This window comes from Heteronotia binoei, chromosome 9, assembly GCF_032191835.1.
Source record: "Heteronotia binoei isolate CCM8104 ecotype False Entrance Well chromosome 9, APGP_CSIRO_Hbin_v1, whole genome shotgun sequence".
NCBI classification, from domain to species: Eukaryota; Metazoa; Chordata; class Lepidosauria; order Squamata; family Gekkonidae; genus Heteronotia; species Heteronotia binoei.
Window position 1 is genome coordinate 115,368,662 of NC_083231.1, and position 15,867 is coordinate 115,384,528.

Below are 15,867 nucleotides of genomic sequence, written 5' to 3' on the forward strand. Positions count from 1 at the left end.
GGGCAAAGGAAGCTCTGGCTCTTTCCTTCCTTCCCCAGGGGACTGGGTGGGGGAGGAGCCTCAGCCAATAGAAGGAAGAGAGGCTTGGCTCAGTAGCTCTGCTGTGCAATTGAGAGAGCCTGGCAAAGCAAGCTATTCCTTAGCAAGGGAGGAGCCTCAGCCAATGGAGAAAACAGAGGTTTTGCTCTGTAGCTCCTGTGCAGTTGAGCAAGCCTTGCAAAGCAAGCTGTTATGCAGAAGGAAGCAAGAGAGAGGGAGAAGAAAGCAGATGACAGCCAGTTGCTCAGGGGCCCGATTCGGCCCCCGAACTGCATGTTTGACACCCCTGGCTTAGAAGGAACATTGGTCATGACAAGCAATGACTTAAGCACCATGGAAAAGTTTTCATGAAAGGAGGTGTGGATATATAGGAGGTACCCAAAGAGTCAGAGCCATAGAGAGAAAAACAAAACCCAATGTGAAAGTTACAGAGCTAGTTTAGGTCACAAGAATATACACAGTGACAAACCAATTACATTCACTAAGAGTAACAAGATGATAAAGTACTAAGAGGCAGCCATGAGTTTTGTTTCTCCCTCATTACAGCAGCATTTTTCCCCCTGTTTGCTGTATAGAATCTCTCTCTCTCTCTCGGCTTGGCTTCGCGAACGAATTCTGAAAAAAAGGCAAACCCAACATCTCATCACCCCTAAGATATCACACAGCCTCCACCCATTCATCACAAGTGCTTCAAATCATCCCAGAGCAGGGAATTTAGTGCCTTTCACGATCTCTGTTTTCTGAGAGCTGAAATATAATTAATGGATTTTTAGAGGGCCTGAGAGGACTAACAATGGAACATTTGCATAGAGTGACATTTAGTGCGCAATATTTCACAGAATGAGTACCAGCAAGCCTGAATAACAATTGAAACCGGTTGCAAATACTTTAAAATAGGTTATGAATATTTCCCCCAATAAAAAAGTGATGAACATTTAAGGATACATCATTGTGAGCAGCCAGTGATTATGCAACCAAATTTAATAATGCCTCTGCTCTGATATTCAAAGCTTCCCCCCCCCCCCCAGTACAAATTACCAGGAAGAAGACGATGTGTCAGGAATTCTTGCCGCCAACAGCTTTTATAGATGAAGATACATTTCCACTGAAAGATGATATGGGTACAGGAAAGCAGTGTTTCACGTACATGTCACCCACGTACTTCCAATTGTGCAGTAACATTTATTACTACTAAATGCATTTTTATTGCACCCTTCATCTAAAGATCTCCAGCTGAGGTATATTGGTCTCTTTTCCAATCCTATGAAGTACCTTAGGATGAGAAAGTGACTGGCTCAAGGTCACCCAGAAAGCTTCATAGCAGAGCTGGGATTTGAACCTGCCTCTCCTAGATCCTAGGCCAGGGGTGTCAAACATTAATGCTCTAAACCATTTGCAGGGTCGTGACCTGGTACCAGGCCACGGAAGCCTCACTACTGGGTCACATGAAAAGCCAGAGCTAGTCCCGCCTCAGCAAAGCTAGCCCCGCCCCATCTCTGTGTTGTGCAGAGAGGAGCTGGGCTGCCTCTCCTTCCTTCTCCCCCGCTCCCAGTGTTTGAGAGAAAAGCTAGCATCCACTGGCACTTTAGACTCATGAAGTGTTCTTCAAGGTATGAGCTTTCATGTGCCTTGCAGTATGTTCTTCTGGGGAGATTTCCCCAGGAGACCTGGGCGGCAAGGAAGGGTGTGTGTGTGTGTGTTTTTCAGCTGGGAGGGGCGGGGAGTGGGCATTCCAGTAGCTATTTTTTTAACAAACGAACCCTGGGCAGAATTTTTGCTAGCTGGAGTCATCTGATGGTGAGGAAGTTTCTTTCTTTCTTTCTTTCTCTTTCTTTCTTTCTTTCTTTCTTTCTTTCTTTCTTTCTTTCTTTCTTTCTTTCTTTCTTTCTTTCTTTCTTCTTCTTCCTTCCTTCCTTCCTTCCTTCCTTCCTTGCAAGTGATGCTCTGTCTGTATTCTTGGTGCTGGGGGGGGGGGGGAAGCAACAGTGTGAGGGCTTCTTGTGCCCTGGCCCCACTGGTGGACATTCTGGTGCTTTTTGGGCATTGTATGAGGGAATTTTGGACTGGACAGTCCAGTGGCCTGATCCAACATGTCTCCTCTTATGTTTATGTTCTTTCTTCCATGTCTTTCCTTTCCTTTCCTTTCCTTTCCTTTCCTTTCCTTTCCTTTCCTTTCCTTTCCTTTCCTTTCCTTTCCTTCCTTTCCATTTCTTCTTTCTTTCTTTCTTTCTTTCTTTCTTTCTTTCTTTCTTTCTTTCTTTCTTTCTTTCTCTCTCTCTTTCTTTCTTTTCCTTTCTTTCAGTTTTACTGGATGAAACTTTTCTGTTCATCATACTGTTGTTGCAGGCATAGGAGCTCTACCAATGAAAAGTTGGCACCCCCAGTTGTAGCCAGGTGGCCTTCTATGAGATTTCTGTGTGAGTGAGTGAGAGTAAGAAGTGTGGGGCAGAAAGAGATTATTGGAGATTACTGTGGTATATCTCAACAGCACTGGAAGAGATGGTACTATGAACTTGGCACCATTTTCCTGGTCCTGCTTTTAACAGCTGTCTGACACCAAAATTAAACTCCTCCTGTAGATATTAAAAAGGATGAAAGTAATTCACTGGCTAAGTATCTGCACAACAGGTTGCTTTTAAAGGCATGGGAAACACAGCCAGTGAAAAGCTGCAAGCCCCTCATAAATATCCTTTTTGGGATAACTGCAGAAAAGCTTGTATGAACTTTATATAATTTGAAATTAATTCATTAATTGCAGTACAATTCTCAGCTACCTTTCACAGCAATTTAAAAGGTTGCTTTTAAAGGCATGGGAAACACAGCCAGTGAAAAGCTGCAAGCCCCTCATAAATATCCTTTTTGGGATAACTGCAGAAAAGCTTGTATGAACTTTATATAATTTGAAATTAATTCATTAATTGCAGTACAATTCTCAGCTACCTTTCACAGCAATTTCCCTGTGTTTCAACCAAAGAAAAGTATGAAAAATAGCTGTCAAAAATTTTTCTTGAAACCAGGCAAGCTTGGTTGTGGCTTGAGGCAGGGTTCCAGTAGTAGCAGCTGAAGGAAGGGCCTACTAAATGTGTCAGCATATTTTGAGGTACAGCAGCTGCCAGGGCCCAGTGTGGATAGTACACAGTGCTAGTATTCCTGATGGCAATGGCAACAGCACTCCCAAATGCATACACTGGCCAGTGCTGTTAAGGGATGTGTAGGTGGTGCAGGGAATTGAACATGGGCATTAGGAGTGCTTGCAAGCTGGAGAAGAATACACAGATAGATGCATGCAGGTGTGGGGGTGAAAAGAGAGGATCACCCACTTCCCACCCCCATTTTGGCTCAGTATGAGTTTCAGAGAGATTTTTCTGAAAATGAATTTACTTCCGAAGAAGAGGCAGCTTTGGGGGAGTGCACCCTGGAAGTGATGTCACAGGAAAAGATGTAATGTAATGTAATGTAATGTAAAATTTTATTTATATCCCGCCCTCCCCGCCGAAGCAGGCTCAGGGCGGCTAACAGCATTTCAGGTAAACAATAGTAATAAAAACATTAAATTCACATTAAAATTCACATTAAAATCAGTCAATAATCAATAATTAATTAAAACATTCCTAAGTCAACATTGGCGGTAAACGTTACTAATCTGGCGGTAAACATTAATTCAGTTATTGGTGAACGCCTGTTTGAAGAGGGCGGTCTTGCAGGCCCTGCGGAACTGGTCTAAGTTCCGCAGGGCCCGCACCTCCTCTGGGAGTTGGTTCCAGAGTTGTGGGGCCGCAACAGAAAAGGCCCGGGTGCGGGTGCTTTGAAGTTTAACTTCTTTTGGCCCAGGGATATTCAGTCTGCTTTTCCCCACTGACCTCAGTGCTCTCTGGGGCTCATATGGGGAGAGACGGTCCCTCAGGTAGGTCGGTCCTTGGCCATATAGGGCTTTAAAGGTTATGACCAGCACTTTGTACTGGATCCGGTATACGATTGGCAGCCAGTGCAGTCCGCGCAGCCCTGGCCGTATATGCTCCCATCTTGGGAGACCAAGTAGCAGCCTGGCCGCCGCGTTCTGCACTAGCTGCAGCTCCCGGGTCCGGTACAGAGGCAGCCCCATGTAGAGAGCGTTACAGTAGTCCAATCTTGAGGTGACCGTCGCGTGGATCACCATTGCTAGGTCCTGACGCTCTAGGAAAGGGGCCAGCTGCCTCGCCCGCCTCAGGTGGAAGAAGGCTGATTTGGCAGTGGCTGTTATCTGGGCCTCCATTGATAATGAAGGCTCCAGTAAGACGCCCAGGCTCTTTACCCGCTGCGCCGTCTTCAGCGGCGCCTCGTCAAAGGCCGGGAGAGATATTTCCTTCCCCAGAGTGCCACGACCCACATGGAGAACCTCTGTCTTCGCTGGATTTAACTTCAGCCCACTCAGTCTAAGCCACGTTGCAACAGCCCGCAAAGCCCGATCCAGGTTCCCCGGGGCGGAGGCGGGCCGGCCGTCCATTAGTAGATAGAGCTGGGTGTCATCTGCGTATTGATGGCAACCCAGCCCAAATCTCCGGGCAATCTGGGCGAGGGGGCGCATATAGATGTTGAATAACATCGGGGAGAGAACTGCTCCCTGGGGCACCCCACAGTCTAGTGTGCGCCTCTGGGATCGCTCACCCCCAATCGCCACCCTCTGTCCCCGACCCATGAGGAAGGAGGAAAGCCATTGTAAGGCTAGCCCCTCAACCCCTATGTCGGCGAGGCGGTGGATCAGCAACCGATGGTCGACTGTATCAAACGCAGCCGACAGATCTAGTAACATCAGTATTGCCGCACCGCCTCGATCCAGTTGCCGCTGGAGGTCGTCCACCAAGGCGACCAGGACCGTCTCCGTCCCGTGGCCCGGTCGGAAGCCAGACTGGCACGGGTCTAAGACAGAAGCGTCATCTAGAAATCTCTGTAGCTGTAACGCCACTGCCCTCTCGATAATTTTACCTAAAAATGGTAAATTGGACACCGGTCGGTAGTTTGCCAATTCGGCCGGGTCTGCTGTAGGTTTTTTCAAGAGGGGCCGGACCAAGGCCTCTTTCAGAGGCGCTGGAAAATGCCCCTCTAAGAGGGATCTATTTATGATGTCCCGTAGAGGACATCTAAGCTCCCTCTGGCAGGATTTAATCAGCCAAGAGGGGCAAGGGTCCAAATCACATGTTGTTGGGCGAGCAGCAGAGAGAATTCCATCGACTTCCTCCAGGCTGAGTGGGTCGAAGTGGTCCAGTACTAAATCTGAAGACAGGCGCGGAGCCTCAGTTTCACTTACTGTGTCTAATGTGATAGGCAGGTCTTGGCGGAGCGATGAGATTTTATCTGCAAAATATTTCGCAAATGCCTCACAGCCTATTTCTAATTCCCTAATATTTGGTTTGCCTTGTGGCAATGTTATAAGATCTCCAATTACTCTAAACAATTGTGCTGGGCGCGATTTTGCAGATGCAATCTTGGCTGCGAAGTATTCTTTCTTTGCAGCCTTGACTGCCATCTCATAAGACCTCATAAGCGTTCTATAGGATGTTCTCGTCGCTTCGTCCCGAGTATGCCTCCACCGTCTCTCTAGTCGTCTGAGCCCTTGTTTCAGCTGGCGTAACTCCAAGGTATACCATGGTGCCAGCCTCTTGCGAGGGCGCAGAGGGCGCCGAGGTGCAATTTCATCGATAGCCCTGGATAGCTGGCCCTGCCAGACTTCCACCAGGTCATCGAGAGAATTGCCAGTGGGCCAGGGATCCCTCAGGGCTGTTTGGAACCGTTCCGGGTCCATCAAGCCCCGGGGGCGAGCCAAAATAGGCTCTCCGCCCATACAGGGTTGGGGCAACGTCTCCATACGGGCCTTAAGGGCTAGGTGGTCCGACCATGGAACCGCTTCAGCCGCGATATCGTTCACCAAAATCCCGGATGCAAAGATCAGGTCTAATGTGTGCCCGGCCTGATGCGTGGGAGTTGTGACAAATTGAGAGAGCCCCAGTGTCGCCATGGAAGACACTAGGTCCATCGCCTGAGTGGAGGCCGTGTCATCGGCATGGACATTGAAGTCACCCAGGACCATAAGCCCCGGGAACTCCAATGCCCAGCCCGCCACTGCCTCCAATAGTGATGGTAAGGCGCTGGCTGGTGCGTTGGGCGTACGGTACACCAGCCAGATCGCCAACCCCTCTCCAACATCCCACGTCAGGCCGGCACATTCAATGCCATCGATCCTTGGAGCCGGGAGAGCCCGAAAGGTGTAATCCTCCCGTATGAACAACGCTCAGTTTCACTTGGAATTTTGGTTCAGTGTGTCCCGGAAGTGACATCACTTGGTCCTTGACACCACAGGAAATGACATAATTCCTGTCTCCCGGCTCCACTCCCCAATTTTAGTGGGTCATGAAGGAGAAGTGTAAAAATAACCCGGGCCATGGGAAAGAAAAGTTTGGGAAACCCTGCTCTAAACTATCTCACTATCTCGTCCTGTTCCATCTTGTTCCTCTCCATATTTATTTTACACTGATGAGAGTGTGACCAGGAACCAGAAGGTAACAATCCAACTTTTATATGATGTCCCAGTTTTCCTGGATTGAAGAAAGAGGAAGACGAGATACCCTAGACTCTAGAACCCGACCTTTGGTTTCAGCAAGAAGGGTTACAAGAGAGAACAGACATTCAGCCACTCTGTACGACCAGTTTGCTCAACTAAATGTCACAGGTTTTCACATCATAGCAGCCAGGGGTGGACTGGCCATTTAACTTACAGGGAAAGTCCCCAGTGGGCCACTGTCCTAGAGGACGTCTGATGGCCAGGAGAAAGCACAGCCACGGAAACTCTGCCACTTTGCTCACGCATGATCTCCACCTACACTACCGCCATTTTGTGGGCTGAAGCAACATCCACCGTTGAGTCCCATGGTTCCCGAAGCACTAGTTTTTAGCACCACGAGGGTCACTCAGTTTGGCTTGTTCCAGAGCCACTTTCCACTTCCCAGTCTATTCCTGATAACAGCTGTCACAACACTCAAGGCAGCTGGTTGATTTAATTAGGCCTACACAACGAACTTTTTGGATCACTTTAGAACGGGCTATCAAAGCAATTAGCGTAATTCCAGAAATGAAAATAAATCCTTCAAAAAAGAGCATAACTTGGCCTACCAGTTAAAAAAAACTTACTCCCATCACACAGATAAGGAATTGTGGTGATGACCGGGGTGGGGAGGTAATGTCTAATCAATGCTACCCCCCACCCACCCACCTACTAGGAAGAAGCATTTCTTAAGTGGAGCCGTGTGAAACAACTGCCTAATTAAAGATTTCAAAAGACGCTATTTACCGAGAACGAGCCTGGCTTTGGATTAGCAGGAAGCTCCTCTTAACTGTTTGATTTTTCAAGTCTCTCCCCTCGACAAAGGGAAGCCCCGGCAACGAGAGCCGGTACCATCTCAAGCAATTGAGATGAGAATCGTTACGGTGCACTTGTTTGAAAACTGAATGGTGCTTGCGCTATATATAAATACCAAAGAGCACTCCAAATAAATCAGGCTAATGAAATACTTATTATCTTGGAGACATCTATCATCTCACTCCCCCCCCCTTTTCTGGACACCTCTACACACCTTGTTTGCGCACGTCCTCCACAGCAGCCACCAGCTCATCTTTGAGGTCTTGGCTCTCCTTTGCTATCTGTTCTCCCTTTTCCAAGAAGTTCTGAGTCGCTTGTTCAACCGATGCTGCCAGCACATGAGCCTTCTTAGATCGCCCTTTCTTTTTACCGGATGGCCCTTTGTTGCTTGTGTTCACCAGGGTTGTCACCTGAAAAAGAAAGTTTTAAAACAGTCATTGAAAACTACAACTTATACTTAGCGTGATTCTTTTTTTTTTTTCCCCTAAACAAACGTCCACAAAATTTATTTACTTATATTGATTTTTATCCTGCCCCTTCTGCAGCTATCGGGCCTCGGGGCAGTTAATGACTTAAGCGCCAAACATAAATAAAAGTGCAAATATTCTATAAAGCAGTTTTATACACTGGCCCTGTGGCATGATGATCAGAGGAAGAAGAAGAAGAAGAAGAAGAAGAAGAAGAAGAAGAAGAAGAAGAAGAAGAAGAAGAAGAAGAAGAAGAAGAAGAAGAAGAAGAAGAAGAAGAAGAAGAAGAAGAAGAAGAATTGCAGATTTATATCCCGCCCTTCTCCCTGAATCAGAGACTCAGAGCGGCTTACAATCTCCTATGTCTTCTCCCCTCACAACAGACACCCTGTGAGGTGGGTGGGGCTAGAGAGGGCTCTCACAGCAGCTGCCCTTTCAAGGACAACCTCTGCCAGAGCTATGGCTGACCCAAGGCCATTCCAGCAGGTGCAAGTGGAGGAGTGGGGAATCAAACCTGGTTCTCCCAGATAAGAGTCCGCACACTTAACCACTACACCAAACTGGCTAAGAGCAGGCCCAGTAAGACTGCCTCAGTGCAATGTCTGGAGGAATAATTCTGTCTTACAGGTTGTATTTAACCTAGAAAGGACCTGCGGGACACAAATCTCTCGAAACGGAGCATTTCTCCAGGGCCATAATAGAAAAAAGCCCTTGTTCTAGTCAAAGTTAAACAAGCTAACTAAGGGCCGGGCACAACCAGAAGTCCATGTGAAATGTAACACAAGAGCTGCAAGGGGTCCTAACAAGAGAGGTGGTCGTTAACATACGACTATCCCAGTCTATTTAGGGCTTTAAAGGTTAAAACCAGCACCTTGAGTTTGACCTGGAAACCGGTCAGAAACCAACTGGGACAATATGGATATCTCATGATTTTCCTGAAGTGTCAGAATGGTTCCTTTTAAAATCTACCTTCAAAGATTCCACGCACAGAGACAACAAGGAACTGACACACACACAAAAAATACATGCTGAAGCAAGATAAAATGTGTTGCTCATATGTAAAAGACCACAGCCAATTTCCCACTAGCCTTCTCTGCGGGGGTCTGTCGGATTTCACACTATCTGCCCCGGGGCTGCAACTCGCTTTGCCTCTTTCATGCAGCAAACAAGATCCTCTAAAAACCAGTTTCGGTTTGCCGCGCGAAAAAGGCAAAGTTAGTTGCAGAAAAGGAAACTGCTAATGAAAACCGCCATCATAAAAAAACATAAAACAAACATAGCATTAGCACTTTCATCAATCTAATCTACTTTAATTTAATTTTTAAAACTTAACCAGAATTTTAACTGAAATGTTTATAATGTTTAAATGTAATTTTATTCACCTCTGTATAATTGAAACTTGAATGATGCTGTTAGCCGCCCTGAGCCTGCTCCGGCGGGGAGGGCGGGATACAAATAAAAATTTTGTTGTTGTTGTCGCAGCCACAGGGCAGATAGCGTGAAATCCGACAGGAGCCCCGCAGAGAAGAGGAACGTGAGAGCAGCATTGGGCTAGTGGGAAATCGGTCCACAAGAACATAAGAAAAGCCCTGCTGGATCAGAGCATCTAGTCCAGCATCCTGTCTCATACCGTGTTCAAGAAGTCCTGCACAGGACATCATGTTTCAGATTATTAACTCGGCTTGAAAGAAAATTAAAGGTTTATAGAGAAAATATAGAGAGATCCTGGAAATCAGATGACTACATACAAGGAAGCCCACTTAAAATCTACCAGGGACAGGGCCTTCTCTGTTATGGCCCCTTCCTGGTGGAACCAGCTGCCAGAAGAGGTGAGGGCCCTGCAGAACCTTGCTCAGTTCCGCAGGGCCTGTAAGACAACCCTCTTCCGGCTGGCTTACAACTAACTGGCACAAGAAACTAAGTGTGGTTCTATTAGACTTCTGTTATTCCTAATGTTTTAATGTTTTAACTGTGTTAAATGCTTAAACTTAATTTTTATGTTGGATTTTATGTTGTGAGCCTCCCTGAGCCACTTGGTGAGAAGGGCGGGATATAAATCATAAATAAACTAAATTAGTTTATTTAGTTTATTTATGATTTATATCCCGCCCTTCCCACCAAGTGGCTCAGGGCGGCACTTTTAGGGAAGGCATTATAAATCACATAACAGGAACGTCTCTGTAAACCTGTTCAGTCATTCTCAGATCTCTCGCCTTCGTGAACTGGAAGGCGCAGGTCAGGAAAGTGCCACAGGAAGGATGTCCTCAGCCAGGAAGGAAGAATGAATGCATCACATTTTCTACTTGTACCTAACTGTGCCGCACATCTATACTTAAAGCCACCATTCAGAGGGGATACAAAGCCACGATTTCACAGACGGAGCCCGAGAAAGGCATGCACCCACTTCTTCCCTCACCCTTTACAATTCCTGCTTCTCGGAAAGCCATTGTTTGCTGCTGTGATTGAACAGGACAGACTAACATTGTTCGGCAATGGCTTTTCGTTCTGACTTGTTAGCAAACTGTGGCTTCCATTCACGCAACGCTGAAGCCTCGATCTGAACCGAGCCCTGTGAGAGAAGAAGCACCAGAGAGGTGAACAGCTCCTCAGTTTATCAACTGTGAATAAGAGGTAAATTGGAAATCCCATTCATTTTCTCCTAACTGCATTGCGTCTGTTAAGTGTAAGGCCTGCTCAAGTTTACTACTTTATCTGCTCACCACCACCACCACACACACACACACAAGATGCATCTCAATTCTCAGCCTACTTTGTTTTGGAGCTTTTAACTGATGGGTTACATATTTTTAAGCTCCCGAAGACTGTTGTATGAATAACATTTTAGGCTGCTGAAAGCCCCAGGTGGGCAGCCGTGTTGGTATGAAGCAAAAGAACAAGGTAGGAGCCCAGTAGCACCTTTAAGACCAACAAAGTTTTAGTCAGAATGTAAGGTTTCGTGTGCAGGCACACTTCTTTAGGCGAGGAATGAGGTACAGCAATCAGAGCTACATATAGCTGGTGGGCAGTGGCTTCGAATGCAAAGTGGCACAAAGTTAACATCCAATGGCTGAATGTTCTGGTTCTAGCAAGCTTTAGCATTGATTTTTCAATGGTTTTATGTATTTTAAAAAAAAAAAAAACGTGGTGAGCCACCTCGAGCAGGTCTCTAGAAAGGTGGCATATGAATTATCTAAACAAAATGATGAGTTGCTATGGTGCTACAAACATATTAGGAATGTTACTGAATTTTCCTGATAACTGGACGCATGAAGTTGCCCTATATCAAATCAAACCCTTGGTCCATCAAGGGCAGTATTGTCTACTTAGACTGGCAGTGGCTCTCCAGGGTCTCAAGCTGAGGTCTTTCATATCATCTGCTACCTAATCCTTTCCACTAGAAATGCCAGGGATTGAACTTTGGGCCTTCTGCATGTCTAGCAGAAGCTCTGTCAATGTGCCATAGCCCCTTCCTACATAGTATGACTGGAAAACCAGGTTTCTTTTCATAGCTTCTCTACGCTTGGAAGGAAACTGTGGTCAGCCTTCCCTCTCACAGTTGTCTTAATGAAATCTGATGCAACTGATAGCACTGAATGAGATACCTGTTAAAATTGAATAAAGTGGCACAAAAGAGACAATTGAAAGCAAAGCGTTTGCCAATGACAAATAAGAAGGATGGAAATAGTTTTCCAAGCTGTGCATGAAATTAAAAAAAAATAAAAAAACAGAACATATTTAGTGGTGCATCACTAGCTTTTGAGCTGTGGTGCTGGAGAAGAATCTTGAGAGTCCCTTGGACTGCAAGAAGATCAAATCAGTCAGTCCTAAGGGAAATCAGCCCTGACTGTTCCTTGGAAGGTCAGATGCTGAAGCTGATGTTCAAATCCTTTGGCCACCAAATGAGAAGGGAGCACTCACTGGAGAAGACCCTGATGCTGGGAAAGACAGAAGGCAAAAGAAGAAGGGGAAGGCAAAAGATGAGATGGCTGGACAGCATTACTGATGTAACTAACACAAATTTGAGCAGACTTCAGATGATGGTGGAAGACAGGAGGGCCTGGCGTGACTTTGTCCATGGGGTCGCACAGAGTTGGACTCAACTGTGCGACTGAACAACAACACTAGTGAGCAAATGCATGCACACCCCACACAACAGGCAATACTTTGGCTAAACAAATGTAGGCAAAGAACAATCTTCTAATCTGAATTATACAAACTACAAACCCAGTGAAAAAGCTCTCCATTTCTTTTGTGCTTCTCTACAAAAGCACATGTTTCTTATATGCCCTTCCATTACCACGTAGAATAAATTGCAGCCACTCTTAAAGCTATTTGGCGCACAGCTAAAACTGATTCTTCCAACATGACAGCATGCTGTGTGCGGATGAAGTGAAAGGACAAAGGAGATCAGGCGCTAAACAGCACTAAAGGTGTATTGCCACCAATAACAGACATTCAACGACTCGCGAATGTCAGATGGCTTGCAGCTTTACACAATGGACGAGACGTTTTCCGGCATGCACTAGCAAGAGCTGAAACAACGAAAAGCAGTTGTTTGCACCTTTTCATACATGGAACTGATAGCCGACTTATGAGTGATATCAAGAACAAAAGAGGAACAAAAGCCGTTCAAGATTCAAAGCACATGTGTCGTTGCATTCGGTTGAGAACAGGAGAGGAAAGACAGATACACCATGCATATACGATATGGGGTTATGTACAAAAGAGGGGAAATATAGCCCAGAAGACACTGAATTCCTACTCTTCTTCTGTCGCTGAGAATTAAGGTTACCAGGCCTCCCATTATGGTGGGAGACCTCCTGTCATTAACCCATGTTGCCCGCCACTGCTTAGAGTGATGGCAGGAGGGGGGAAATGTCAGTGGTGTACGTGCCATGATGTCACTTCCAGGTTCTCCCTGGAAGTGGTGATGAGTAGCTCTAGGAATCCCAGGACACTCTACGGCAAAAACAGAGGTTCCAGCAACTGCTAGAGCACATTGCAAGACTTTTGGAAAAGTGTAACTTGACTGTGTGCAAAAAAAAAATTGGAATCTTGCTGTGCTCTGATGAAGTGTTTGAAAGGTATGTATGTTTCACAGGTGATGTACGCAGTGAAAATATTTTAAGTGACGTTTTTGATTCTTAAGAACATAAGAGAAGTCATGTTGGATTAGGCCAATGGCCCATCCAGTCCAACACTCTGGGTCACATAAGAACATCAGAGAAGCCCTGTTGGATCAGGCAAATGGCCCATCCAGTCCAACACTCTGTGTCACATAAGAACATAAGAGAAGCCCTGTTGGATCAGGCCAATGGCCTATCCAGTCCAACACTCTGTGTCACATAAGAACATAAGAGAAGCCCTGTTGGATCAGGCCAATGGCCCATCCAGTCCAACACTCTGTGTCACATAAGAACATAAGAGAAACCATGTTGGATCAGGCCAATGGCCCATCCAGTCCAACATTCTGAGTCACATAAGAACATAAGAGAAGCCCTGTTGGATCAGGCCAGTGGCCCCTCCAGTTGAACACTCTGTGTCTCATAAGAACATAAGAGAAGCCATGTTGGATCAGGCCAGTGGCCCCTCCAGTCGAACACTCTGTGTCACATAAGAACATAAGAGAAGCCCTGTTGGATCAGGCCAATGGCCCATCCAGTCCAACACTCTGTGTCACACAGTGGCCCAAAAAATTATGTATATATATATAATATATAATTATATATTATATATATATATATATATTTATATATATATATATATATATATATATATATATATATATATATATAGACACACACACACACACACACACACTGTGGCTAATAGCCACTGATGGACCTCTGCTCCATATTTTTATCTAACCCCCTCTTGAAGCTGGCTATGCTTGAATAGTGTTTTTTATTTACACAGCTGGCCAAAGCTTCTAGTGAAACAAGGGAACATTAAGTACTACCTCGTCCCTGCGTTATGCCATATACATAATCTATTTGGAATTGGAACTATTCAGAAACACTAGCAACTGGACCGAAGATCCCTTTGAATACGGAAGGACTCATTTTCATCAACGTTGGACTGCGAATTATGAACTTTCTAAGACTGTGTCCTTTCTCTGTATTCACTTTGGGTGTTCTGTATATCAGAGTATGTTTATAAGACGATTTCTCTGAGTATTTGTTTTGTATAATCTGTCTTACTGCTTCTTTGGGGACTGGTCATCACAGAACCTTAGGGTTTTCTCCTGCCACTGCTCAGAGTGGTGGCAGGAGGGGGGAAATGTCAGTGCTGTATGTGCCATGATGTCACTTCCAGGTACCCCCGGAAGTGGTGATGAGTAGCTCTACGAACTCCTGGAAACTCTACAGCAAAACCAGAGGTTCCAGCAATTCCTAGAGCTATCTGTTGTAGCTTGGATTTTCCCAGAAGTGACATTACAGCACGTGAGACAACGTATCTGCTGCCCCTCCAGCTCCCTCTCGTCGTCTCGCATGCCCCTGGAAACCCTGCAAGGAACTAGTTTCCACAAAATAAGATTGTATGCCAAGAATCAGGTCAAAATCAAGAAACTCAATAGACAACTGAAATGCTGAAGGAGTTGCAGTTAACATATGTTCCTAATAGCAGTGCAGCGGTATGCACCATGGTGCACAGCTCGCCATTACCAATCCCTTGTGACATTTCAAGAATTGAGGAACAATGAAAGGGAAGGCAAATGCTAGTGTTGGCATCCCCACTCAGTGCCCAGATTTGATTTAGCATTCTTTATAGATAATAGCATCTCTCTCTCTCTCTCTCTCTCTCTTTTTCCCCTGTTAAGATGCTTCGCATCCCCATTGGAGAGAAAAGCAAGATACAAATAATAAAAAAAAAAATAATGATTATTATGTAACTTTTGATGGTGTATGTTTCTATCCTATAAACTGCCAAGGGAGAAATATTTAAATAAATAATAAATGGAATCAGCTGGTGTAAAATGCAGTGTTAAATCTGTACTTACTTGTAGGCCTTCTGATTACCCACTACAAAATTCGATTCACCTGATTTTCACATCCTAATTAATTAAAAAAAGGTAAAGGTAGTCCCCTGTGCAAGCACCAGTCGTTTCCAACTCTGGGGTGACGTTGCTTTCACAACGTTTTCACGGCTAGGTTGTTATTGTATTTCCTAAAGGTTCTCAATAACTCTTAATGTTGCGGGAAAATTGAGAGAAGATGGAAACACGATGGGCTTCATCATGTTAGAAATGTCAGCTGTATAGATCTTGTGCCAATAATAGGTATTAGCACTGCACAGACCAGAAAGGTGACTTGTGTTATGTGGAAAGACTGCGTAGAAGAGCTGGGAAGCTTTGGAAGATGGTGATAGCAATAATGACTGTGATTTCCTTTAATGTTTCTTCTAAACTGCAGAGAAAACAATGTGATCCAAAGGACTGCTCTATTAGTTGTGTGCCTCAAATAGAGACAGAGTATGTTAGGAGTTCACGCAATCCCCATTATAACATGGCAAATCCTGTTCTGAAACCGAGGGCAGTTTTCTAAGCAGCTTGTGATACAGCATGTAGGTAGATACATACCCATAAACTGCCTTACGCTGAATCAGACCATCAGTCCATCACAGTCAATACAGTCTACTCAAGGAGAGCCAGTCTGGTGTAGTGGTGAAGTGCGCGGATTCTTATCTGGGAGAACCAGGTTTGATTCCCCGCTCCTCCACTTGCAGCTGCTGGAATGGCCCTGGGTCAGTCATCGCTCTTGCAAGAGTTGTCCTTGAAAGGGCAGCTGCTCTAAGAGCTCTCTCAGCCCCACCTACCTCACCGGGTGTCTGTTGTGGAGGGGGGGGGGAAGGTAAAGAAGATTGTGACCACTCTGAGCTTCAAAGTACAGGGTGGAATATAAATCCAATATCATCATAATCTTCTTCTTCTTCTTCTAATAAGCAGAGGCTCTCCAGTGTCTAAGGCAGAGA

The 15,867-nt window shown here is 45.5% G+C and overlaps 1 protein-coding gene across 2 annotated transcripts in view; it reads right to left on the reverse strand.

Annotated features, from left to right (window-relative positions):
• Positions 1-15,867, reverse strand: part of CTNNA2 (catenin alpha 2) — a 1,018,631-nt gene that overhangs the window by 795,758 nt on the left and 207,006 nt on the right. For both annotated transcript variants that reach the window (XM_060247184.1, XM_060247186.1), the window contains exon 3: positions 7,644-7,839. In XM_060247184.1, the coding sequence (XP_060103167.1) occupies positions 7,644-7,839 (196 nt within the window). The remainder of the gene's footprint in view (positions 1-7,643; positions 7,840-15,867) is intronic.